At 48.5% G+C, this 27,115-nt stretch overlaps 2 protein-coding genes across 5 annotated transcripts in view; both read right to left on the bottom strand.

The window, feature by feature from the left end:
- EXT2 (exostosin glycosyltransferase 2) overlaps window positions 1-1,519 on the bottom strand; it is a 134,313-nt gene extending 132,794 nt beyond the window's left edge. For 3 of the 4 annotated variants that reach the window (XM_059931425.1, XM_059931427.1, XM_059931426.1), the window contains exon 1: window positions 1,324-1,412. The gene's annotated coding sequence lies outside the window, so the exon portion shown is untranslated. Of the gene's footprint in view, window positions 1-1,323 lie in introns of all 4 variants that reach the window. The other variant, XM_059931428.1, reaches the window with a different exon arrangement.
- An 8,427-nt stretch (window positions 1,520-9,946) lies between these two features.
- Window positions 9,947-26,869, bottom strand: ACCS (1-aminocyclopropane-1-carboxylate synthase homolog (inactive)). Its single transcript, XM_059931424.1, has 15 exons — window positions 26,510-26,869; window positions 25,010-25,300; window positions 22,923-22,982; window positions 20,665-20,735; window positions 19,380-19,449; window positions 18,891-18,957; window positions 16,822-16,919; window positions 16,212-16,289; window positions 15,361-15,461; window positions 14,637-14,726; window positions 12,850-12,895; window positions 12,594-12,735; window positions 10,824-10,966; window positions 10,564-10,717; window positions 9,947-10,424 (listed from the first exon to the last, which is right to left on the bottom strand). Exons 2-15 carry the CDS (start codon window positions 25,298-25,300, stop codon window positions 10,357-10,359), a joined length of 1,479 nt encoding a protein of 492 aa, XP_059787407.1. The 5' UTR covers window positions 26,510-26,869; the 3' UTR covers window positions 9,947-10,356.
- Window positions 26,870-27,115: the final 246 nt, after the last annotated feature.

Raw genomic sequence — 27,115 nt, 5'->3', positions numbered from 1 at the left:
TACCTGATAGGATCCTTTACGATTAAAGTTATGTTATAGCTAACCACCCCTAAAAATGATAGCAAATTTAAAAAATAAAAACCTGTGCCCCTTTGTGGGAATTATACTATAATTAACACAGTGCATATAACTAAGGAACTATTGACAATAACTAAACTTTACTGCAGACCTACTACATGCCAGGATCTGTTTTAAGTATTCTGCGTTAACTTAGTCTTCTTAACAGTGCCATGTGACAATCTATGATTATCCTCATTTTACAGACAGGGAAAGTGTAACAAGGAAGGCTAAGCAACTTGCCCAATGTCACACAACTAGAAAATGCCAATGCTAGGATTTGGAGAATGGCAATCTGGCTCTGGAGCCTGCGCTCTTTAATTAACCCCCATGTGAAGCTGCCTCCCCTAATTACCCTTAAAATCCTGAATTAGATACACCTTTTTCATTCCTCAATTAACCAGCGTAATTTGACAGACGCAAATCTATCCATTTACACCAGCATTTGCAACCAGATGGCTTAAGTCAGCGGCAGTGAGGAGTGATAGAAATTGAGCCATGTATTTTATTACTGTAAATAGCCTTTGAGCTCTGAAATTTACAAACTAAGTCCAGCTTAAGTCCTCAGGGCACTCAATTGACTTAGAACAAGAATTTAAATGGATGTATTTCTATTTCAAGACATCTTCAGACAGATAAATCAAGGACCCTTCTAGATTAGCACTTCCCAATAAATTACACCAAGTAATTTTAACCTCAAAACTGTATACACGTATCTGGTTCCCGCCGCCAGTAAGTAAAACTTCAAGTGCCTCTGAGCTTCACGTAGATGCCTAGAGCCCGGACACCGCTGGCCACCCTCCTCACCAGAGCACCCAGTCCTGCCCAGGGCATCTGGTACCGCACGGGACGCCACTGGCCAAGGCAGAGCCCAGAGCTGAAAAATCCCAGTGGGAGAAAGCAGATCCCTGTGGCTCGCGGGAAGGAGCTGGCAGCGGAGAGAGGTCACGGCAGAGGGTGGGGCCTTCGGAAAAGGAAGCCACAGGATCCCGGGAAAAAGGAAAGGTGCGGACGGGGAACAGAAGTGGGCAAGGAAACAGGTGCGAAACCAACGTGCGGGGCGGGTCGGGTGACGAAGGAGAAGGCGGGGCGGAAATCAAAGCGCACCCAAAGCGGGAAATCACCGGGAGTGGCGCCGGCCTCTTGCAGCCCTCGGACCTCCGCGCGGCCCGCGCTTCCCCGGCGATTCGGCCCCGACTCCGCCGCGGCCCGGGGAGGCCCGAGCCCTCACCAGGGTCCCGCCCGGCCCTTCCGCGCCGCGCTTACCTCGTCCACGGCTGCCTCCCGCTCGGCCCCGTGTTCGGTCACCGGCTCATGCCGCGGGGCACTGGCCACAGCCGCCCGGGTGGGATTGCGCGAAGCTGCCGGTTGCCGACGCCTGCGCCGGGTCTGCGGGAGCGAGCTGGGAGCACTGGGCCGGCTGGGCTCGGCGGCCTGACACCCAGCGCACTGCGCATGCGGGAGCGGCCCGTGCCCGCGCCCCCTGCTGGACAGGAGGAGTCAAGGCACCGCTTAGGGTTTCTCCCGGGAAGGCGGGCGAAGCTCAGGCTCCACAGTGAAATCCATAGACACGCAGCCTCGTTCGTAATTAAAGAAACTGCAAACCGAAACGAGGCCCCATGCTTCACTTACAAAACTGTTATAAAACTGACAAAAATGTAAACGTTTTAGTATAATCGGTATTCATGCGCGTGCAACATTCCTGAAAGGGAATTTGGCAATTATCCATTACACGTAAAATGCCGGTAACTTTCCCCAACAATCCCTCTGTATGGAGTTTACCCTATGGATATTCTCAACGACGTTTATCAAAAATATTCATTACAGTACTGTTTCTAATAATAGCGAAAACCCGGACACAACCAAAATAAACTATGGAAAATTTGATATTAATCAAAATAAATTATTAGAATGTAATAATGAGAGAATGCATATGTATGTTGGTATGGAAAAAATCTCAAAGACATGTTAATATGAAAACATGGTTTAAAACAGTAGACGAGTATGATCCTTTTTATGTAATAAAATATACATATATATGTATGCAGAAACAGAAGACAGAAAATATATATGTAGATGCTTAGATTCAGGCATTTATATATAACATTTTTTCTGGAAATAATTCAAGAAGCAATAAACAGTTTTAGAGGGATTAATTGTGGCGGTAGAAATGGGGGAGAAAAACTTTCATTTTCATTTTGTTTCTGTATTATTTACATGATCTAGCCTCCTACATGCACAGCAAAACCCCTGTCATAAGACAATCAGTGGAGTCTAAAAAATTCAATCAAAATGCAGAGTGATGTTATTGAGAAGTTGATGAAATGACCCCACTGAGCCTATGCAGTTTACAGACAATGGCTGCAGAATCCAAATCCATCTGGTCTCAGCTGTACCTCAGCACCATCTGGTGGAAGTTGTCACTTAGAACTTAAATATTCATAGGGATGATTCTGAGTCTAGAGACCCACTGGGGCTTCCAGCAGCAACAGTGATTCCAAGAATATTCTTGTGAGTTAATGCCTGCTTAACACAGATCCAGAGGGATTGGGACGAGAATATTCTGGAGACAGGAAAACACATTCTGCTTCCCCACATCTAAGAGGGCATTTGCTCTGCTCTTCAAATCCACACCCCACCCAAAAAAACAATAAGAAATTTTAGCACACATACACATTTGAGAAATGGATAAGTGGAAAGCGTTTTCACTTTCTTCTTTGTCTTTCCCTGCAAACAATTTAAATGAATTATTTTTTCATTAAATGAGGACTTTCTGTGTTAAAGACCCATTAGGCATAGCCTTTGAAGAACCTATCTTATTCACTTTTTATAACCCTAAACATGCATAGTGCCTGGCACATAGAAAGTGCCTCAATGAGTAGTTGTTTTTTGTTTTTTTTAAAATAATTAATTAATTAATTAATTATTTTTGGCTGCACTGGGTCTTTGTTGCTGCGCACAGGCTTTCTCTAGTTGCAGCGAGTGGGGGCTACTCTTTGTTGCAGTGCACGGGCTTCTCATTGAGGTGGCTTCTCTTGTTGCGGAGCATGGGCTCCAGGCATGCGGGCCTCAGTAGTTGTGGCTCGCGGGCTCTAGAGCGCAGGCTCAGTAGTTGCGGTGCACGGGCCTAGTTGCTCTGTGGCATGTGGGATCTTCCTGGACCAGGGCTCGAACCTGTGTCCCCTGCATTGGAAGGAGGATTCTTAACCACTGCTCCACCAGGGAAGCCCTCAATGAGTAGTTTTTGAATGAATAAAGGGTGCCCAGACGCTGGGAGGAGCTCAATAGAAAGAAAACAAATGCACAAGTAAGATTCACCAAAGCAGAGGATGGAGAGTGGCATAGGAAAATATAAACAAAATGCTACAGCAGGGGTCCCCAACCCCCGGGCCAGTACTGGTTGCCACTAGTCCGTAGAAAAACTGTCTTCCACAAACCCAGTCCCAGTGCCAAAAAGGTTGGGGACCGCTGTGCTACAGGGTTCAAAAGAGAAAGCGATCACATCCAACTGGAAAGATGTAGGAAGACCTCACGCAAGAGTTGACATTTTTGCTGGTCCTGGAGAATAGTTAGGATTTTGACAAATAGAGGATGAAGAGGGCATTCCAAGCAGAGAAAAAAAAAAGCATGAGCAAAGGCACAGATGTGAGAAAGAAGGAGAAGCAGTCAGAAAGAGCAGATGTCTTTTAAACCAGCATGATTCAAACGGTGGGGCTACATTTCTAGGGGTAGAAACCATGCAAGGAATTGGAGGTGAGAAAGTATAGAAGCTGTGATATTAGAAGTTACGTGACGCTAAAGCAGCTGAGAGAGACTGCAGAGAAGAATGAGAAAGAAAACTGTGGGCCAGGACCTGAAGTCTCAGAAGGTAGAAAAGTCCTTCTGGTCGATGGTTAGAAGAGAGACTGTAGAAAGACGTTTCATTACTTGCTCTGAAGGTACAGGACAAAGCAAAGACCGTGCAGAGTCCCGCGTACCCAGGGAGCCAGGAGAAGTGCAAGTGAGCATTAAAAAGGGTGTGGTTTTCAAGGAAAGTGGCATTATCAGCCACTTTTTTGAAAGTGAGTTTACAATGAGGAGCAATTGCTAGTGTGGAGATGAATGCCAGCTTTACCACTTCCTTTATACGATAGCGGTCTGTAAGTATGGAGAAAGGTATCTTCCCCAAGAAGAAAGACTCCGTGAAAGAACTGTTCTGTGGTGTTTCACGTTGGGTCAGCTTATACGACACTGGCAGGCAGCCTGGTGGACCAGAAAACACCTACCAACACCAGAGCAAATATAATGAACACTCTCTCAAATGGATGCTGAGCTCACAAAAGAAGTAAAGAAAATATACAGGGAGCCAAAAATGAAGGTGAAGTGAGAAAATTGAGTGAAGGTACAATTTGGGCATACAAGATGGGAAGATGTGGAGAAAACCATGTAAAGCTAGGCTATTGAGATGGAAGACTGGAAAAATTTGCTCAACATCAGTAACAAACCAAAAAAAAAACTTGTCTGTCTTGTCCAGAGAATGGAAAAAGAAGAGTCTCTGCTGAGAATCTTTCATTTCAAGCTTCACAACAAGGTGGGATTTGAATGGATACTGCCAGCATGGTCCAGGAAGTTCCCCACCTAAAGAGTAACTTGAAGCAAAGGAAACATAAATCCCCTCTGGAGGGTCATGCCCTCAAGGCAAGCTGCCCAGGATTCTGACAAACATAAGCTCACAATCTGGAATTACACAGCACATGAAGAATAAACCAGTCAGCAGAAACTACAAACAGCAGAAATTTAACATGCAGAAATTACAGATAACTGGATAATGAGAAATAGATATAAAATAAGTAAGTTTATGGTGCTCAAAGACTTAAAAGATGGAACTGTAAATATTAGAAAGAAACAAGATGGTTTTTTTCCCCAAAGATGGAAGAGATTGAAAAAGTACTAAATATAAAAATTGAGATTAAAAATTCAATGCATAAGTTAAACCATAGATTAGATACAATTAATAAACTGAGATATAGATCTGAATAAATTACCCAGAATGTAGATTCAAGAAAAAACAAGGAGATGGAATATAGGACAGGGAGGTTGAAAGAGAGGGAGAATAAAGGAAGAAAACCCAGGATGTATCCAGAAGCAGGGAACAGAGAAAATGCAGTAGAAGCAGTTTCCAAGGATACAGTCGCTAAGAATCTTCCATTATTGGACAGAGATGATCACCTGTAATGGATGCACAATAAGACTAACAGTGGGCTTCTCAACAAAAACAAAAAACAGAAGTCATAAGATACTGGTAAAAGTGCCAAAAGAAGCTAGCAGTCAATTTCAACTGTATACCTAGTGAAATCATCCTTCAAGAATACGAAAGAAAGAAACACATTTTCAGACAAACACTGATAGAAAGAATTTACCATCAGTAAACCCTAACAGAATTTCTTAAGAGATGTATTTCAGGAAAAAGAATATTAAAACCAGAAGAAAGTACTGAGATGAAGTAAAGAAGTAATGAAATTGATAAACTCCTAGGTAAATCAAAACAAATACTGACTGTATAAAACTATAAAAATAAAAACAACAAATTTGGAGATTAAAAACTAGGCATTGGGGCTTCCCTGGTGGCACAGTGGTTGAGAATCTGCCTGCCAATGCAGGGGACACGGATTCGAGCCCTGGTCTGGGAGGATCCCACATGCCGCGGAGCAACTGGGCCCGTGAGCCACAACTACTGAGCCTGCACGTCTGGAGCCTGTGCTCCGCAACAAGAGAGGCCGCAATAGTGAGAGGCCCGCGCACCGCGATGAAGAGTGGCCCCCGAACGCCGCAACTAGAGAAAGCCCTCGCACAGAAACAAAGACCCAACACAGCCAAAAATAAATAAATAAATTTTTTAAAAAACAAAAAAACAAAAAAAACTAGGCATCACCCCCATGTTCACTGCAGCATTATTCACACTAGTCAAGATATGGAAACGCTTTGTGACCACCTAGAGGGGTGGGATAGGGAGGGTGGGAGGGAGGGAGACACAGGAAGGAAGAGATATGGGAACATATGTATATGTATAACTGATTCACTTTGTTATAAATTGGAAACTAACACACCATTGTAAAGCAATTATACTCCAATAAAGATGTTTAAAAAAAAAAAAGATATGGAAACAACCTAAGTATCTATGGAGAGATGAATGGAATATTATTCAGCCATGAAAAGAAGGAAATCCTGCCATTTGTGACAACATGGGTGGACCTCGAGGGCATTTTGCTAAGTGAAATAAGAGAAATACAAATACCATATGATCTTTCTTATATGTGGAATCTAAAAAACAAAACAAACACACAAAAAACCTGGCTTATAGACACAGGGAAGAGAATGGTAGTTGCCAGAGGTGGAAGAAATGGGTGAAGGGGGTGAAAGGTAAAAAAAAAGGAAAGAATTTTGCAGCAAATACCCATATATCTACTGTCTATATTATGCAATTAATATTTTACAGTACTTGTCACATGTCTGTCTATCCATTTGCTGATCCATCATTTTTTTGGCTACATTTCAAAATAAGTTGCAGATATCAGCAGTTACATCTGAATATTTTATTGAATGCATATCATTAACTAGAGATCAATATTTTGCAGTTCCTTTTTTCTTATGAGATAAAATTTATGTACAATAAGGTGCATATATTTTGTACTTTTTCTTTAAATTAGGGAATAACAATAGCTTTGGCAGATGAGGGGGGAAAAGTAATGGCAGAAGAAAGGAGCAAAAAATAATGATTTTCCCTTTATACAAAAATTATAGGTCCCATGTACTCATATAAACACCTAAAAAAAAAGAAATTAACAAATTAGAAAACAAAAGTACAATAGAAAGAATTAACAAAAGTAATAGTTCATTGTGAAAAACTAGTAAAATTGATAAAACCAATACAAGACTGTTCATGACAAAAATAAAAGTAGAGAGAGCAAAAGTTACCACTATTAGGAGTGAAAAGGGTATATTACTACATAGAGAAAAAACAAAAGAATGTAGTACTGATACATGTAAATGTAAATGTAGATGAACCCTAAAACATGAAGCTGCGCAAAATAACCCAGGCACAAAAGTGAACAACTATATGATTCCTTTGGGAAATTTTATGCATGGAGCTAGAACTCAGAGTGGTGGTTGCCTGTAGGAGATTGGGAGACTTACATAAGAGCTTGAAGGAACTTTCTGCAGGAATGGAACTGTTCCACATCATGATGGGGATAGGATATTAGTTATACAGATGTATATATATATATGTCAAGGACATTGAATCTTACAATTAAGATCTGCCCAATTCACTGTAGGTAAACTTTACTTCAGTTTTTAAAAATTAATTGAATGCAATGTTTTAGCAGAAGCTCAAAAGACATCTGAGACCAGTACTAGACCTAGATGGTATCTGTGACTCTCCTAGGTACTTGCCCTAAATAGAATTTTTAAATTTATTTCTTTTTTACTGTATACAGCTTTCATGTGGTTTTAAAAACAAAAAGCATTAAAACAAACCCAGGAGAACCAAAAAAGTGAAAGAAAGAGTAAAAATTCTCACTCCTGTCCTTGTTTCCCATCCTCCCAGTTTCCCTACCCCATAGGCAACTACTATTCTCAGTTTCTTTTGAACTCTTTTTCAGACTCTTTATGGGAAAACAAATGCCCTAAATTTTGACTTAGGGTGATGGAGTCTGAGAAAACATGGTGTCAAACATTAAATATCCTGTTGAGAGTCTTGAAGCCTTAGAACTGTTGTTAGAAATGTTCACATCAGAACTGGAGGTTCTATTGACCAGGTCTTAGAGCAAACTGGGGTTGTCATGACTTTCCAAAGCACAATTTCCAGAGGAAGAAAAAAACAACTACAACAACAACAAAGAGGCATTAACTAAAATACTAGCCAACAATATGGCAGGAGATGAAAATAAAGGACTGAGAGTTAAATGTTCTAAGGTCATTTCCATGTTCAGGAGGAGAATAAAGAAAATGATAAAGTGAATGTTAATAAATGAAGAGTATCTGGCAAAATAAATACTCATTTCCAGATATATAAAGAACTCCTACAAATCTGAGGCTTAAACAAATATTTTTTAAATGAATGAAATAAAATGAAAAGGAGGCAACAGAAAAACATACTCTCTTTTCTGTGTCTGGAAGTGGTTGGTGAGGAGGTGATGTCTGGAGCTTCTGTAGCCATATTGAGACAATGAGGAAATAAGCTTGAAGGGGAAAAGCCAACCCACTAAGGACGGCAGAGTGGACAGATGAATAGAACCTGGGTTCCCCTGGATGGGCAGATGATTGAGGTAAGGCCTGCTGGCCTCCTATGGCAGGAGAGAAATGAATGCTGAGGAGGAAAAGGTGTCTATCCTGCTAATACCCTGTAGGTGTCTGCTACAAGGACCATGTAACCTGGAGCTGCCTGGAAGCCATCTTGCCACCATCTGAATGGAGCATGTCTGAAAATGAAGCCACACAGAGGAAAAGAGAAGGAGGGAACACAAAATCTGATGGCTGTAGTAACTGGCAGAGCAGAAAGGTGAGCAGAGAAGATGTGAGGTGGGTGTAGGGTATGTCCAGTCCATGCTCCAGAAAGGGAGACATATGGAACATGGCCATTCAGCAAAGCAAAAGCCAGCTCTACTCAAACCAATGAGCTCAGTTCAGATCCAGATTCCTAGTTCAGTCAGCCTCTGCTAGGAAACCTGCTTGGATTCCCTCTAAGGGAGAGCTAGGAGTCATCCTTCTGAAAATTCTAAATGGAATTCATCACATGGGTCCTTCACAGGGGACCCTCAACAACAGTGGCAGCGTCACGACAGAGGTCTCTGGAAAGGACGTGTAGGGCCCTCAACGTGGCCATTCTGTTCTGACCTCCGGAAAAGCAGCAGGCATTCCAGTAAAGCAAATCCTGGCATCAACGTATCCTGGAAGTGGGAGTAGAAACGAGTGCTACTTAGCCAATGATATTGAAAAGTAATGAAAGGTGAAACGATGACAGCATGAAGCCTGGTTCTCAGGACTGGAAAAGTCAAAGACTCCTCTGGGACTCTGGCGGAGTGGAAAGATTGTGAACCAAACCAACCTGAACTTGAATCCTGGCTCTGATACTTTTTAGCTATGTAACTTCAGAAACATCATTTCATCTGTTTGAGACTCAGTTTCCTCATCTCTAAAATGAGGGCTAACAATGCCAGCTTCCCACGGTGGTTAGAGTTAGAAATGATGCATGTAAATTACCCAGCACAGTGTCCGGCACGTACAAGGTATTCAAGAAAAGACAGGGAGGAAGGAGGAATGAATGAAAGGCGGAAAGAGGAAGACAAATCCTAACCCATCGAGCATGGTTTATAGAAAGCAAACGCTGGTTTCACCAACATGCTCTAAAGAGAAGAACGAGGAAAGAGATAGCTTTTCCAAACAGGAGTGTCGGGGCCTGAGAAGGGTCCTCAGCCCACAGCTTTAAGGCTGGTCCAGAAAGCTCCTTTGGGCTCTGAACTAAAGCACCCCTGGGGACGGGGTGAGCGGCCCTTTCATGCTTAAGGTGGAAAGGCCAGCCTGGGTCAGAGCTTGTCCCCATTGCAGCCTCCGTTCAGGGCCCCATCATCTCCCAGCACAGTCACGGCTAGGTCGCTCTGGTTCGGAATCAGCAGTAAAGGCAGCTCTTTCCCAGGAAGAAGAGCATCCCGGAGATTGAGTCACCCCTCCTGACTCCCGCCAGGGACCCGTTCACCTCATCCCACGCGGGGGCTGTTCCCATGTCCCAGGTCTCAGGTCCCAGGTGTGCTGTAGGCCCACACATCCTATGTGCAGGGACAGTAATCTGAACATACAGAATTAATTCCTTTCTCCTTGTAGAAATTATCACTCTTTTTTCTTTTGGGGGCAAACTCTCTCTTCCGTGTGTTGCTCCTTTGACTTGTTTCCCTAGCAACAAAGACAGAAGAATGAAGGCACCAACAAAAGCAGGCACAGGTTGTTTGTTTTCCTGTCCTGGGGGGCTGAGGGCTGTGGTGAGAAGCAGTCAGGACTCCTCCTCTGTTCCGTAAATGACTCACAGCTGAGGCTTCTACTTTTTCCCAGTTTTGTTTAATAGCCGGGGAGGGGAATGGACCATGACTTAAGGCGTGTCTCGCTGCCACCAGGAGAGCAAGGAGCAGTTCTTCTTCAAGGTCAAGGCCAAGAAGGGTATCTGCCTGGCAAACGGCTCATCCACCATCAGTCTTCACAGTGGCTGCCAGGCCCCGTGGCCACAAGGCAATGACCGGCTCACCTGTGCGGACCCCTCGGCTCCTAGGTCTAGCAGGAAGGTGCGTCTTCTGCCACCTGGGATTTGCCCTCAAGCACCCGCCGGACCCTCTGCATCCCTGGGATGTGAGAAGAAGTGAGAGTCAGCACTGATGCTGGGTGGGTGGGGACGAGCAAGCTCAGGCTGCTGGGGCCACAGGTGAGGCCAGAAGAGGGAGGGCAGAATGAAGGACGCAGTTAGGAGGTGAGGCCGCTCACCCAGGTGAAGCCGGTGGGTCTTGTCAGAGAAAACCAAGCGGAACCAGCCAGGCTCTTTGCACTCGAAGGCTTGGCCAAAGGACAGCAGCACCTTGTTATCCAAAAAGCGGCGCCAGAGCAGCATCTCCTCCTCAAAGGTGGCCGCGGGCAGGTACTGGGAGGGTGAAAGGCGCTCAGGGTGCAGAATGAGACCCGCTGCCCTTGCCTGCTGGAGGGAGCTTTAACACTGCCCTCACCACCTGCATTTCCACCTGCATTACCTTCCTCAAGTCGACCCAGATGAAGAAGCCGGCCCCACGGCTCAAGAAGGGGATCCCCAGGGCCCGGAGCTCTTCCGAGACATAGATGTGAGCAGCCTTGAGCCGGGCATGGTTTTCCGGCAGGTACACTTGGTTGATCCAGTCTGTTTGGGTGAAAGAGAAGCCAGAAGATAAACCTCGCCATCAACCCTCCGCTCTGTCCCAAGAGTCTAAATGCTGGAAAGAAAAAGGCCGTGAGCTGCCAAAGCTGGGTGAGCCCCTCCTGTAGCTGGTTGATTGGGGGCAATGGGACTATTCAGTGAAAAGCACCTTAAATCCAGATACTTGGCCCTGAGGGCTCCAGGGCCTGCATGCCATTCTCAGGAGCCCAGACACAAAGTCCCTCGGGACTCAGACCCTCAACAGAGGTGTACCCGCTTACATAGTGACACTTCCGAGTCACCCAGGCGGAAGCTCAGATCCCATTGTGGCCACTGACTAGATGTGAGGCCTTGGGCAACTTCACCTCCTTGATCCCCATTGTTTTAACTGACCTTTGTTTTTAGTGTCCAGTTCGATGAATTTTAACACATGCATAGATTTGTGTAACCCCCATGACAGGCAGGATACTGAATGGTTCCCTCGCCCCGAAGAACACCCTTGTGCTATCCGTTTGAAGTCACAACACCCCCTTCCCTGCAATCGCTGGTCTGTTCTCCGTCACTGTAGTTTTGCCTTTTCCAGAATGTCACATAAGTAGAATCATACAGTAATGTAATCTTTTGAGACTGGTTTCTTTCACTCAGCACAATGCCTTTGAGATGGGTCTGTGTCCTCATGGATTTTATTGCAGTGTAGTATTCCAGTGTGTGGGTGAACCACAGTCTGTTTCCCCATTCATCTGTGGAAGGACATTTGGGTTGTTTCCAGTTTGGGGTGATTATGCATAAAGCAGCTATGAACATTCATGGACAGGTTTTTGTGTGACCATAAGGGCAAATATCTAGGAGTAGGATTTCTGGGCCATTTGGTAAGTGTGTGTTGAATTTTATAAGCAACTGCTCAGTTGTTTTCCAAAGTGGCGGTTCCATCTTAACATTCCCACTGGCAGTGTGTGAGAGTTCCAGCTGCTCCACATCTTCACGAACACATGACACTATCACTATCTTTTTAAATTTAGCTATTATAGCAGGTGTGTAGTACCCGGTCCTGATTTTCCTCATCTATAAAATAATGGGGAAAATACAGGAACACCTGCTTCCTCGGATTCTGCGGAAAGACAAATGAGATTGAGAGCATCTTGCAGGGCTCAATGAATGGTGGCAATTACAGGTAACCTTTGCTATCTAAACTCACTATCTGAACCCAGGAACAGAAGAGACCTGCACAGAAGGAGACACTTCCATTATAACAATCTTCCCTTAGTAGCTTCTGCTCTTTTTCACGGGCTCACAGCTAATAATAATGAGTTCATATTGATTAAGTGCCTATTGTATGCCAGGTGCTATTCTAATTGAATGACAAATTACACCAACCCTACAAGACAGGTACCATTATGATCCCTGTTTTGCAGAAGAGGAAACTGAGGCTCAGGGAGGTGAAGGAATAGACCACATAGCCGGGACGTGACCGAGTAGGATATGAACGCAGTTTGGGCTCAGAGCTGGCACTCTCAAACACCCTAAATTCACCCTAAACTCATCTCATGGGAGAAGCACCCATGACCCCTGGCCAGTCCCAGTCTGACTACAACCCTCCCCCATCCTCAGGTGGCCAGGCCCAGGCAGTCACCACGGTCCCGGAGCAGCTGTGCCATCTGATACTGGACCAAGCCACTGAGGCCGTGATAGCGGCAGAGGGAGGATACCGCAGTGGCCACGTCCTGGTTTTCTGTGTACAGTGTGCCAAAGCGGAGCCCAGACATCCCGAAGTCCTGCAGGAGAAAGGCACTGTGGGAGGTGGCCAGCCCTCCCAGAGGAAGCCGGTTCCACCCACCTCTCTGCCCTCTCACCTCCCCCGACACCCCCAAGGCCAGCCAGGAACCCACCTTGCTGGTCGCCCACATCACGTGGGTCCTCTGGGGGTCAGGCAGCCTGCGGAGAGCACAGGGTGGCAACAGAGGCAACGCAGACCCGTGGGAGTTCACATGTTTGGTTGAACAAATGAGGAGACGGATGAATCTGGTTTCATCTCTTGAATCATCAATTCCTATACATCCTTCAGAGCAGGGGTCAGCCAACTACAGCCTGCTGCCTGTTCTTGTAAACGAACCTCTATGGGGGCACAGCCACACTCTCCCACCTGCATACTGCCCATGGCTGATTTTATGCTACAATGGCAGAGCTGAGTGAGTGACCATATGACCTGTAAAGCTTAACATATTTGCCATCCGATCCAAAAATATTTGCCAGCCCCTGACGTAGAGCATAATTGAAGCATCACTTCCTCAAGCAGACCTTCTCTGACCCCCTCCCAGTAGACCAGGCCAATTGGGTACCCCAAGCAGATCCTCTGTTGGCTCTCCAGACATCTGCTTTTCAATAATCAAATGATTAGCTGTGTATCTAGTTGCTAAAAGTTTTGGGGGATTTTTGTTGTTGTTTTTTTTTTTCCAGCTAGAAAGACAAGTTCCGCATAAGAAGGGTCTATGTCTTTCTTGTTCACTGATGTATCTGCAGCACAGCATAGTGTCTGGCCCACAGGAAGTGACAAATCCCTATTTCTCTGAGTCTCACTCTCCTAATCCATAAGCAAAGAGGAGGAACAACCTACGTGCCATCCACCTGGCAGAGCTTTGTGAGGACTGGCTGAGCAGAGCAAAGGAAAGTGTTCGGGAACCACTGACTGAAACCACCTACCCTGGCCAGGCAGGAGTTATCTCACAACATGAGTTATCTCACAACAAGAGGTCCTGATCAGGAATATGGAGCTGACAAGCTACCGCCAGCTGGAAGAGTTTAGGAGGGGCCAAAAGGAGGGAGGAGACGCCAGCCCATAATACGTTCTACCAACCTCCCAGAAACCCTCGCACGGGAAACCATCTTGACTGAGAGATGCGCGCACCGCCAGGAAGGGCCTTGAATTGGACCAAGTATGGGCACAAGCAAGATGATGGACCAGAGACAACCTGGCAAGCTAACCCCATTACCTTAAAACCTGAGACTGCGAGCCACGTGGCAGAGCAGTTCTTCAGGGTTCCCTTACCTTCCTGCTCTCCACCCAGGTGCCCCTTCCCAATAAAGTCTCTTGCTTTGTCAGTACGTGTGTCTCCTCAGACAATTCATTTCGGAGTGTTAGACAAGAGCCCACTCTCGGGCCCTGGAAGGGGTCCCCCTTCCGGTAACAAAAGGACTCAGCAGGGCTGAAAGATCTGAACGAATATCAGGAACTGTCAGAATCCCTAAATGCCAGATGTGTAGATTTCCCAGATGATCCGATCCAACTGTTTCCAAAGGTGTTCTGGCCACACATTCTTGACTCAAACTAAATCTAATGAAAAAGCTCCGATAGCTGGAAGGGCTTGGCACATGCAGGGGGCCCCAGACGTATTTGCTGAATGAATGAGTGAATGAGTGAATGAATGAAAATGAAGCCACTCTGGAGATGAAGGAAACAGCAGAGGAGGCCCATTTCCCACCCTCCCAGCCTTCCCTCAAGGAATCCCAAGACCACTCCTTGGAGCTTTCAGAACCACGACAGAACAATCTGAAAACCACCGATTGGCCCAGCCTCGCTTCTTCTCGTTAGGGGACCTGAGGACAGCAGGATTAGCTGGAAGGGAGAGGAACTGTCCTGGGTGGGAGGAGGGGCACGGGACTGGCAGAGTCCGCTCACCTTTCCAGGCTCAGGACACTGTGGTACCCAACCGACTCCTCAAACACGGACAGCATGTAGACCTCATCCACCATCACGTGCAGCTCGTGCCTGGAGGGCAGGTCAGGGGGAGGAGAGAGCTTGGCTGGTAGGCCAAATGCATCCCCCAGGGTGGGATGGCAGTGAATCAGAAATCCAGAAGGACCACGGTCTAGCCCAGGGTTACCAAACTTGTTTTTTCCAGGAACACCCTTCTTCTGTCTATTTCTCTCAAACAAACAAGAAGCCATGCACACACAAAGCAGATGATAGTGGGGATTCTGAAGCACTGTGGGGGGAGGGGGGAGGCGGAGCCCTGGGGCACCTCCACCGAGGGCCACAGTTAAGTGCCAGACAGACCCAGATTCACGGCTGGCTCCATCCCTCACTCTAAGCCTCAGTAAATGGGATAATGACAGTATCTGTACCTAATAGGGTCGTTGGGAGGATTACATGAGCTAGAGCATGTAGGGTGTTTAGCAGGGGGCCTGGCCCCTAGAGTGGGCAATAAATGGCAGCTGCTGTTATAAAAAGAAAGAGAGAACTAGCATCCCACCAACCCCTACCCCCTGACTCCACTGCCAGGAAGGGCCAAAGCAGGTAGAAACCCACAGTTGGGTAAAGAGGGTAGCAGGACCTGCACCAAAGCTCACATCAGAACCCTGATCTGTCACACGCTTTACGGGGTGAGCGTGGGGTGCCTCACCTCTTGGCAAACTCCAGGTACTCCTGCAGCTCTCCTGGGGAATAGACGTCACCCAGAGGGTTCTGGGGGTTGATGAGGATGAGGCCTTTGACCTTCACACCCTGAAACCATCAGTGGGACAGGAGACCCTCAGCTCCTCCCCAAGGCCACACGGACCCACTGGGCAGGATCCCAGGGAAATGTGTTCACCACCCAACACGAAACGAATAAGGGCAAAGAATTACATCTGCAGCGTCGTATCAGCTATAAAAGAGAACAAATGCAGAGAACAAAGCTCAGAGAGAAATATGCCCAAACGCCAGTAGAAGTTGCCTTTGTTGGTAGAATTATGGGTGGCGGTTTGTGCTTTTAAAATTCCCACAGTGGGCATATATGGATTTTATGACCAAGGTTAAAAACAAAAACAACGGATAGATAGATTTCTGAAAAGCGGACTAGACAGGAACCACTGGAGGGCTGCTGGTCTACGCCTTTCTTCAGGAGGCCTCAGATCCCCTCAGAGTGAGGGGGACCACCTCCTCAAATCACCAGAGAGACTGCTGAGCTGCAGACTTCTAAGCTCCATGCTTGACCTGCTGAGTCACAATCGGGAGAAGTGGGGGGTAGTATTTTTAATCAAGCTCTCTAGTTGATTCTTTGTACACTGAGAGTCTCAGAGTCTTTCTCTAGGAGGAAGCCCTCCATGGGCAGGCTCATGCTTGGCCCCCAGAACGGTTCCATGCTACCACCCTACCTCCCGTCCCCATCACGGAGTGCCACCACTACTCCCAGGAGATCAGCCACAGGAAGGGGGTCCATGCCCTGCTCAGGCACACCCACTTCCAGCCTTGGGTTTAATTTCATCCCCAGACCTCAGAATTAGCTCCTTCCAGCGCCATCTCGAGCTTCTCCACTGTGAGCTGGAAGGGGCGTGTCTCCAGCCCAGTGACCTGGAAGAAGATCCACAAAAGCCACCAGCCAAATTCAGTGACCCTCCTCCCCCAGACCTGGATTCTGGGGCCTCTCCTACCCCTGTCATCTCCAGCCTCCTCTTAGAACAGTCTCAGAAAAACACAGGGGGGTCACTCCCCTCTCACTGCCACCCACCCCATCACATCAGGGACACCCTCATGGCTGTTAGGTTTGGGGAAGAGCCCCCTGAGGCCCTCTGATTGGGGTCCATGGGTTTCCATGTTGAGGTCTGCTCTGCCCCGTTCTCACCCCACCATTCCGGTGTGGTCTCCCTGGGCTGCCCTTGGCTTTTGCATCAACCCCAGGGATCTCAGAGGTGGAAGATCGGGTGTCCCCAGGGCACCCAGGCAAGGGCAGCCATGGCCAACAGAAGGCTCCACTCTCCTTTCAGCCATAACCCCAGAGGCCTCGGCATGGGCATCCTCTCATGTCTACCCTCAAATTCAGAGAGAGGAACATCTTGGCCTACAGGAAGGCCCAGGTCCAACCTGGGGTCCCAGGAACTCTTACCTCACTGTCCAGATAGACACAGACCAGTCGGACGTTGCCATAGAGATACACATGCTGCGTGATGGCTCCGTAGTAAGGGGCAGGGATCAGGAAAGCCTCTGGGGGCAGGAGTGGGCCAGCGCCCGTCACCCTCTGGCCGGAACACCCAGACCCCCATCCACTGACCCCACGCCTCTCCAAGCCGTCAGTGTGCTTGGGGAACATCTGGGGAACACGCTCCCTCTCTCAATTCCCAAAACTCTTTCTAAAGCTGGGATCCACTGAGATCAGTCCCTTTTCGAATCATTAGTAGCTGCCATTTATCGGGCACTTAATATGTGTGGGGATCTGTGCTAAATATTTATTTTTGAATCTCGTTTGATCCTCACAATCACTCCGTGGAGTAAGTCCTATTATTATCCTCACTTTACTGATGAGGAAACTGAAGCTTAGATCCCTCGGAAGCACACGACATGCTGGGTCACTGCAAGCTCAGACTTGGAACACGAGTCGAAGCTGCAGGGTAATGATCTGGGTTTGACACATGGGAAAACTTGACAATACATAGAACTGCCCAGAGACTGAATGTGCTGCTTCTGGAGGAGTGAATGCTCCCCCGCTGGGGGCCCTGAAGCCGAAGGCTGACACCGCTCGGTGGGGAGGGGGTGTCATGCAGAAGACTCCCGCTGTGGACACAGGGGCTGATGAGATGACGCCCAAGGTCCGCTCTAAGGCAGAGGTAAAGGTGCTCCTCCAGCTCTGAAGAGGGTGCATCAGTCAAGCTGCCCCCTTCCCAGCTTTCCCTTCAGCACAACCCCACCCCCGCCTCGCATCTCTGGAAGGGGCAGACTTTGCCCCACATGTTCCCTCCCCTGGCCACAGGGATTGGGCCAGAGGTAGACAAATGACCCCAGGAGCCAATGCACTGGCTGGCCAGACACCCGTCACGTTCTCTCTGTCTCAGGACTTTGCTCCAAGAAGCACAGATCCTTGTTGAGATGAGAACATGCACTTGAATGAGAAGGTCATGTGGAGTCAGAGCTGAGCCAACAACCTGGGCCAAACAGAGCTGAGGAAGGTCCAGAGAGAGGCCGGCATAAGAAGCGGGGGAGGGGGACTGCACACCCCAGTGAGAGACAGAGTGTGATGCTGATTCTACTCTTGATGGTTCTAGAACGGGTAGGAAATTGCCTATTACATCCTTGTGATGAATCTTCCTTTTAGGGTTCAAAACTTGGTTTTTATGTCTCTCTGTGTTATTTTAACAAGTAACTTAACCCCCTGGGCCTTAATCTCCTCATCTGTTAAATGGTAATAAGCATAGAACCTACCTCATCGGGGTTAGAGTGAGGATTAAATGACAGACTATGCATAGCCTTAGGCCAGCGTATGAACCGTAGTATGTGGTCAATAAATGTTACTAAATTATGATTATTAATTAAGCTAATAATGAGTGGGTCTCTGTTCCTGGCAACAGCCCCTGACCATGACTATGGTCAACATGTCCTTGATTTGACCATGGCTCTTGCAGCAGGCACTGCTGGCTAGCTACTCAACAACCATTCCAATTTTCTTCCTTGCTAAGAGAGCACCAGATTTTTCAGCTACGACCAGCAATAAGTCCAAGGAAGGTGCACCTTCCCCCAGCCCTGGGGGATGAGGCAAGTTTGGTTTAAGCCAACCAGTGTTCTCTTCCCCTTCGCCAGGGACTGCTTCGGGAATGGGTTTGTGAGTCCGTCCTGGCCAGAAAGATGCAAGGGGAGCTCTGCGGGGACTCTTCCAGTAAAGAGTAGCCCCATTTCCTCCCTCCCAGTAAAAAAGAGACAGGCACAGCACAGCCTCCCTCTCTTCCTGCTTTAGGACATGCTGTCACATGAGGTCGTCACAGAGAAATGGCCCAGAACCCTGGCATCACCTTGACTTCCCCTGGAACTACCCCTGGTGTCTTGCCAGGCCACTTAGTTAAGCCCCCTGTGGTCTAACAGTTTATTATGGCAAAAGCACCCTGAAGCAGGCCTCGAGGACAGGCAGCCAGGGACACTGCAGGCACAGGGCAGCCCCCAGTACTGAATGGGCTGCAGTCTACTTACCCCCCGCCTCACACAGTACCGTGGCCAGAGCGGAGAAGAGAGAGGCACAGCCATTCAGAACCACCACCTGAGGGTGACACATCCATGGGACAAAGATTAATCTATCCCAGGAGGGTGCAAGGGCCTGCAGCCTCTAACCCAGGAGGGCACAGAGGGAAGGCCAGGTCATACCCGCAGGCCCCTCCTGACTAACAGCCAAGTCCATCTGTGTGGCTTATTCGTGGGGACCCTGTTCTAGATCAACTGAGCAAGGAAGAGGGAGCTGGTCACTCAGAGAGTCCTGCCCGAACGTGTGGAGGCAAAGAGGGGCCACAGAACAAAGCGGGGCAGAAATTACACCCAAACCCTAAATATCTAGGATGAGGGGAAAGAAGGGAGGGGGCCTTCCTAATTCCAAATCAAACTAAGTGACTCCACCTTACCCCTGGCCAGCCAAAAGTTGGGGAGGGGGCAGAAGAGCAGGAAGGAGCAGGGGAGGGGGCTACTCACATTCTCTGGTTTAAGGGGTGTGGGGCTCCTGCAGTAGAAAGACAGGAACCTGGCCACTTCCTCCCGGAGGCTGGAGATCAGACAGACAGATGGGCAGTGCTTGTCAGAGGGGCTCCGACCCCAAGTCCATCCCAAAGCTCCTCTGGTGAATCTTCAGGCAGCTGTCATTACCCTCCTCTGCTTCCCACGATGGGAATACGATCAGTATTTGTCTCCACTCCTTGGTACCCACCTCCCTCCTCGGTCCCAACACTACCCACATGTGTCGAAACTTCCATTCCAGTAGTTCTAGGACACCTGACCCCACCTAATCAGCAGACTGCAGGAATATCAAAAAGTAACACTCTCTATACAGACCTAGCTAATAGTAATAGAAATAATAACACATTAATATAATAAAATATATAATATATAATATAATGTATGATAATATAATTATTATTATAACAATAACTCTTATCATAGTTATTGCTAATATTTACAAGCATTTACCTTATGCAGGTGTTATTTAGAGAATATTCCTCATTTACTCTTCATAAAACCCCTATGACACAACTACTATTATTATTATTCCCATTTTACAGACAAAAAAACTGAGGCTTGAAGGAATTAGGTTACGTGCTGGTAAGTAACAGAGTCCACACTCAAGCCCAGTGGTCGGACTCTAGGGCCACCATCCTAATTATTATAAGAGCACATGCTTGGAATTACTCTTGGAATCAAGTCCAGCTCCAGCACTAAATCCTTAGGACAGCATCTGGGCCCTAGCAAGTGCTCAATAAATATAAACTCTTATTAGTTTTACTTACTATCGCCCATCTTACCAGCAGAAGGCGCCAACCATCTCCTCCTAAGCTGATTCTGGCTCCTCTAAAGCTACTGAGAAATTGGAGACAAGGCTCCTGGCCTGAAGGCCCTCTCCACTCCTCAGACTCAAGAGAAACCAAGCCAGGGAGCCACTGAGCGGGGGTGGGATGGGCAGGAGGCACCAGTTCCCTGCAGATGCTCCAGGAGACCCCATGACTGCCAGCTCTCCAGGACTAGGCCCTCAGCCTAGGGCAGGCTTTCTCAACCCGCCACTATTGATGTTTCGGGCCAGATCATTCTTTCTTGTGGAGGGGCCTGTCCTAGGCACTGTAGGAGGTTTAGCAGCTTCCCTTGCCTCTACCCAAGAAAAGCCAGGAGCACCCCCCTTCCCAGTTATGACAACCAAAAATGTCTCCAGACATTTGGGGAAGGAAACTGCCCTGGGGTTGAGAACCACTGGCCTACAGGTGCTACTTACAACAGATGTCCCCTCCAGTCAGGGTACTGCAGCAGGGACGGCTCCAGCCGCAGCATGTCGCTCTGACTCAGCTGGGGACAGACAGGGGAGAGCAGGGCTGAGGGCCGCACACACTCATGGTGAGGGCCAGCCCTGCCACCTGCATCCACGCAGCACCAGGGCTTCTAAAGCCATGGGCTTGGTCTGCTTATCAGAGAAACTGACAGGGGCAGCCCAGGGACAGCATTCTCATGCCCATTTTGCAGATGAGCAAACTGAGGCTTAAAAATGTCAGGTGTGGGACTTCCTTGGCAGTCCAGTGGTTAAGACTGTGCGCTTCCACTGCAGGGGGCCCAGGTTCAATCCCTGGTCAGGGAACTATGATCCCGCGAGCTGCACAGCGCAACCAAAAAAAAAAAAAAAAAAAAGTCTGGTGGCTCAGCCAACGTCACAGCACCGGCAAGTGGCGAAGCTAAGACAAACCAGAATTTTTGACTCCTAGTCCAGGGCTCTTTATACAACACCACCGCCCAACAAGACCAGAGGGGTGGATTTGCAGAGGCAGCGATAGGAGACCGCGCTCCTCAGCTCCTCCAACGGGGTGACAGAAAAGGTCCCAGAACTGGGTGCCCTACCTCGGTCTTGGCTCTAAGTCATGGAGGGACTCAGGCCGCTGTCTTCCTGCAGGCTCAGCTCAACCTCACACTTTGGAAAATGTGGCCATTTCCAGACCATCCCCACCCTGCCTGGGCGCTGGGTTAGTGACTCCCAGGGCATCGCACCCACAATGTCGAGGAAAGGCAGAAGCTTTGGGCGGAGGGACCAAAAGGAAGAAAGGGAATGAGCCACGTGTCTATAACCCCAGCCTCTTCCATTTCTCCTTCGTCCTTGAGCACTGCACTGTCCGATACAGAGGCCTCTGGCCACATGTGGCCCTTATGTGTGACTCTCCTGAATTGAGACACTGGATTCTGAAGACTTATATGAAAGAAGTATGTAAACTAGCTCATTAATAATTTTTATATTGATTACATGTTGAAATAGCCATATTTTAGATACAATGGGCTAAATAAAATACATGATGAAAATGAATTTTACCAGTTTCTTTGTACTTATTTAATAGAAAAATTTTAATTATATATGTGGCTCACAGTTTATTTCTACTGGATGGCACTGAGCTGCCTTAGAGTGGGGAGCTGGCTTTGGGTAGAACAGGCTTTTCAAGCCCACTCCCTACACCCCTCTCCCCTTGCAGCTTAGATGTTTCCCTTTGGAAATATGTTCCTTTGGGTTAAGTATCACTCTCTCCACAGTTCCAAACTCTAACTCCTAGGCCTCGAGAGACACATTTATCAGATAGTTCCAGCAGTTTACTAGAGATGGCTCACACCAGCTCAAGAAATCTGATTATTTTCTCTACCTGTGAGTTGGCAGGCAGAGGGAAGGGGGAGGGGCAATATAAGGGTAGGGGATTAAGAGGTCCAAACTATTAGGTATAAAATAAGCTACAAGGATATACTGTACAACATGGGGAATATAGTCAATATTTTATAATAACTATAAATGGAGTATAACCTTTAAAAACTGCGAATCACTCTACTGTATACCTGTAACTTGTATAATACTGTACAGCAATTATACTTCAATTTAAAAAAATAAGAGAAATCTGATTTCAGAAATTTTACAAACTGTACCATTTTCAAAAATTAAATTGTAGAAACTATACATATAAATTATGTAAGTCAGTTACAGTAAAAACAAAGGTAAAAAGTACTCAAACAATATTGCTCCTGTCTATGTTACTCCATTTTGCTCTCATCTGTGCTCTGGAGGTTCTTTCCATCCAGGTGTCTGCATGGTGGGACTACCACGTGATGGTGCCCCAGCACCTCTCTTCCCAGCTCTGCGTGCAGTGATGTCACAGCAATCGCTTGATATCGGCCACAGTGGGGGCATTTACACTATGGGAATCAGAAAAGCTACCGATCAGGGTCCCCTTTCTCCCAGGGCCAGTTGTTAAATACTGACCACACATCACCGAGTATCTCCCCCTGAGAGCAGGGACCCAGCCAGCAGGAGGAACTGAGGAGGGAAAGAGCCAGAAGAAGTGAAGAAGGAGGATCACAGTGGGGAAGTGACTCTCCCAAGATGGCAGAAAAAGTGGTCCCCGAGGCCGCTGAAGCAAGCAGCAGGCTCTCTGGGGGAAGCATTCCAAGGAATCCCAGAGAAGACAGCCCCCTGGAGCTGGGGATGCCACCCAGAGGTGCACCGGGACTTACCCGCCTGGACAGCAGGTCAAAGCAGAGTTTGTTCTCACTGGTGCCCAAGTTAATGATGCCCTGGAGGTGAGAGGTACAGAGCCATGTGAGCACAGCAGAGCGTGCCATCAGAAGGCCCCGGGGGGCGCACCAAGGCAGCAAAGCAAAGCTCTCTGCAATCCCACCCTTCCCACCACCCCTCCTGGCTTTTGTTCAAGCCATGCCCTCCACACGGCTCCCTGATCCTATCTTCCCATTTCGAAAGCTCTGTGCAAATGCCATCTCCTCCAGGAAGCCTTCCTCAAAATCCCACCTGCAGGGGCTTCCCTGGTGGCGCAGTGGTTGAGAATCCGCCTGCCAATGCTGGGGACACGGGTTCGAGCCCTGGTCTGGGAAGATCCCACATGCCGCAGAGCAGCTGGGCCCGTGAGCCACAATTACTGAGCCTGCGCGTCTGGAGCCTGTGCTCCGCAACAAGAGAGGCCGCGATAGTGAGAGGCCCGCGCACCGCGATGAAGAGTGGTTCCCGCTTGCCGCAACTGGAGAGAGCCCTCGCACAGAAACGAAGACCCAACACAGCCATGAATAAATAAATAAATAAATAAAAATTTTTAAAAAAAGGCCTCTCCTGACCCCACGCCCTTTTAAAAAAAAAAAAATCCCACCTGCAAGGGATCTTTTCTTCTTCTGGATCCCAAAGCACTTTATCTGTCCCCCTTTACAGCACTGGTCAGTTTCTGTCCCAGGTCACAGGGACTGATGTACAGGCTTTATCTCCCCCACTAGATGGGAAGTCCCTGAAGGCTGGATACATGCCCAAGACACCGCTGTATCTCTCAAGAGCCTCAGTTTACACGATGAAAGAATGTACACAGTAAACTGGTGCTCTGGCAGGAACAGGAACAAGGGTGAATGTACCGCAAGAAGAGGCCCTGTCAGCCCCATGGAGAAGACCACGTGGTGAGGAACCAAGGCCTGCCAACAACCATGTGAGTGAGCTTGGAAGTGGATCATCCCCCCACCCCACCAAGCTTTCAAATGAGACCACAGCCCCAGCTTCACTGCAACTTCCCAGGAGATCTTTAGCCTGAAGCACCACCCTGAATTCCACCCTGGATTCCTGAATTCCAGAAACTGTGAACTGTTTGTTTTACGCTGCTAAGACCTGAAATCCTTTGTTACACAGCAAGAGATAACTAATACAATCCCTCACTTTTTTAAGGTCTCTGCTTCAATGTCACCATATTAAAGTGACCTTCTATGACCACCTCACATAAAATAGTAATATCCGCAGCCCACCCCACCAGTCTCTATCCTATTACCCTGCTTTATTTTCCCCTACAAGACTTATCCCAACGTATTATATATATTTATGTCTGTCTCCCATTCTAGACGATAAACTCCATGAGGGCAGGAATTTATTTTTGTTCACGGCTGTAACCCTGGTATATAGAACAGTGCCAGCACCTGGTACATGCTCAACAAATAAAGATTATTAAAGGGTTATTCATGACAGCTCTCTACCCTCTGAAGGTATTACTAGTAATAAGTTATAATAATTGGGGCAGGTAACATTAATAATAATAGCAACTACCATTTATTGAATGCTCTATGTGGAAGCACTGTGCTAATAACTTACGTACCTGATCTCATTTAATTGTGACAGTTCTATAGAGGAGGTATTACTATCCCATTATAGAGGTGAACTGAGGTTCAAAGACATTAAGTAATTAGCTCAAGAATACACGACCCGAAAGTGAAACAGTGGCAACCTGAACCCTAGTTCTGTCCCAGATCTAAAGTTGGATAGTCGATGGGCTGTGGATCAGAATCCATATAATTGCACTCCATGGTTCTTGAATTCCTCCCTCACAAATCAAGGTTCCCTTAATTATAAATGGGCCATTTTCTGATTCAGGTAATATACAGGGGCCTCTCTGAGCAACATCAGACACCCCGTTGGGAGTCAGAGGGGCATAACTCCAACATGACAATAGCAAGCTGGGTGCTGCCCTGTTGGTCAAGGTGGGGTACCCGCCCCCCGGGGTACCCGCCCCCCACCCCCCCATGCTCTCTTGCATCCCAGTGGGGAGGAGGGCTTCACTCACACTGGGGTTCTTATCCTCATCATACTCATCCATGTGGTAGGTCCTGTAGCCCTCCTCTGCTGAATCCCAGAACCATTTAATGACGCTTCCTCTAGAGGACAGGTAGGGGCTGTCGGAGGAGAACATGGCGGTGGGATCACCCACTCCATAGAGCTTCAGCGGCTTCTGGTCTGGTTTTCTGGAGCATTCTCCTTCCAGACCATCCCCATGGTTACTGTGCAGGCCCTGTTGGGAGACTGAACCCAGAGAGGTGGTAGGTGTCCCGGAGTCCTTCTGAGGGAGTGTGAACATCTGCAGAAAGACAAAAGCACTCAGTGCCTGATCTGATGAAGGGCTTTCATAGCACCAAGCAACACAAATGAACTGGGAGTCACGGGGCCCTCCCCCTTCTCTGTCTGCCCCTTCCTTCAAGTTTATATACTCATCACTTCCTGTGTCCCTTACTAGTTGTAACCATGTGCACAATCGCTTCAAGGCATCAACTCTGCTAAGGATCTACAGACAGGGGCTGTACTTGCTACTTTTCTACAACTTTAATAAATGGCTGCTTCAGCTTGTTTTACTTTTGTGGAAGTTTTTCATTCTGCAGCCTAAAGAGTCACCAGCTTCTTTTTCCATTCTTGCCAATGTCAATTTCAAAAAAAAAAAAGCCAAGTTAAAATTTTCTGACTTAAAGCAGAAAGAGCCTGGTGTCCAGGGGTCTTGTGGTGACTGTTGCGAATAGGAGTAAAGGATAAAATGAGATTATCTGGTTGTTTGGAGGCGATGATGGGTGGGGCCTGAGAAGAAGGAAGTGGGGTTCCCACAAGTGCACGTGCACGGACCCTGAGCAGAGCCCAAGGCCCCACCCTCGCTCCCGAAGTGGGGGAGGCGTGGCCCCTGGGAGGGGCTGGTCTGATCCTGCGCTCAGATGTGAACTCCTCCACTTTCTAAGCCAGTGTCCTCGTGGGCACAGTGGGTGTAGCCCTAACTACCTCATAGGGTAGCAGTGAGGACATAAATATATGAGTTAGTGTAAATGGCTTAGAACAAATCCTGGCTCATGGCCAGACTTCAGTAAAATATGTTATTATAACTCCTCGCCGCTTTCCCCAGTCCTGATGCACAAGCCCCAAACACCAAATGATGGGAGACCAACCAGCGGCCCAGAGGCGGGGTGGAGGTGGGGTCCGGCCGGGCCCCGGCTCCGCGTGCGCCGTGCGGGAGCGAAGCGCGGGCTCGGGGGGCCCAGCAGGACGGCGGCGAGTCCAGAGCCCGAAACCCGCGCGGCAGGGCCACGGAAATCCACGAGAGGGTGGACAGGGCGGAAGGCAGAGCGCAAGACCCCTGCCGAGCGGCGAGCGCCTCGCGGGCGCCGGCTCCCGGTCTCCGGGAGGAGGAAGTTTAAGTCTGGCCGAGGGCTTCGAGACGGAAGGGCCGGGGCTTCTGCAGCGAGGCCTCGAGCCCGGGCAAGGGAGACCCCGCGGGCCCCCTGTTCTGCAAAGCGTGCATTGCACCTACTTGCGGAGCTGGAGGAGCCGGCGCCGGCACTCAGGGACGCGCAGTCTGTGTCCGAATCCTCGCCCGGACTCGCTCTCCGCCGCTGTGCGCAGGGCTCCCGGGCCCAGGCACTCGCACTCGGGACCGTCCGCGCCGGGTCGGGCTTCCCGGAAGGTTCCGGGCGCAGTTCGTCAACTCGCGCCCGAGGCCGCAGGACGCCCGGGTGTGGCCTGCGCGCAGGGAGCGCACACGCTGCAGCGCCGTGGGGCGGGGAGGGGAAGCCGCGGAAGGGGAGGGGGCCCAGGGCCAGAGCTCCGCCAGGAAGGGAAGGGCCGCCCGCTGCCACCTCCGCGCTCTGCGGCCTCAGCGCCCTGGCCGCCTTCCCGCTCCGGTCTCCCCGCCCCTGGCACATGGGGGCGCCTCCCTCTGCCTCCCGGCCTTAGTATCCCCATTTTAAGGCAGAATCACCGAGGTTACTGGACAAATGTGTGCCTGGTTGCGGGCCATGGAAAAGGCTTTCCGGAGTTCCATTAATTCCGATTAAGGGCATCCTGAAAACATCCTTCCCCTATGAAAGCTTTTGACCTGAGTTTGTAATTTCTCCTCCTTTCGTTCTACAGAACATCT

The sequence above is a fragment of the Balaenoptera ricei genome, chromosome 8 (genome assembly GCF_028023285.1).
Source record: "Balaenoptera ricei isolate mBalRic1 chromosome 8, mBalRic1.hap2, whole genome shotgun sequence".
Lineage (NCBI taxonomy): Eukaryota > Metazoa > Chordata > Mammalia > Artiodactyla > Balaenopteridae > Balaenoptera > Balaenoptera ricei.
The sequence above is the reverse complement of the archived record's forward strand: the minus strand, read 5'-3'. Positions and strand labels throughout refer to the sequence as shown.

Excerpts from the sequence above, each read along its gene's own strand:
- ACCS (XM_059931424.1), bottom strand. The coding sequence starts at position 25,300 with ATGTTCACACTCCCTCAGAAGGACTCCGGGACACCTACCACCTCTCTG. Across the intron at positions 19,450-20,664 it reads GACTGGAGGGGACATCTGTT|CCTCCGGGAGGAAGTGGCCA; the intron begins GTAAGTAGCACC and ends TCTGATCTCCAG. Across the intron at positions 16,920-18,890 it reads GGTACTGTGTGAGGCGGGGG|AGGCTTTCCTGATCCCTGCC; the intron begins GTAAGTAGACTG and ends TCCTGCCCCCAG.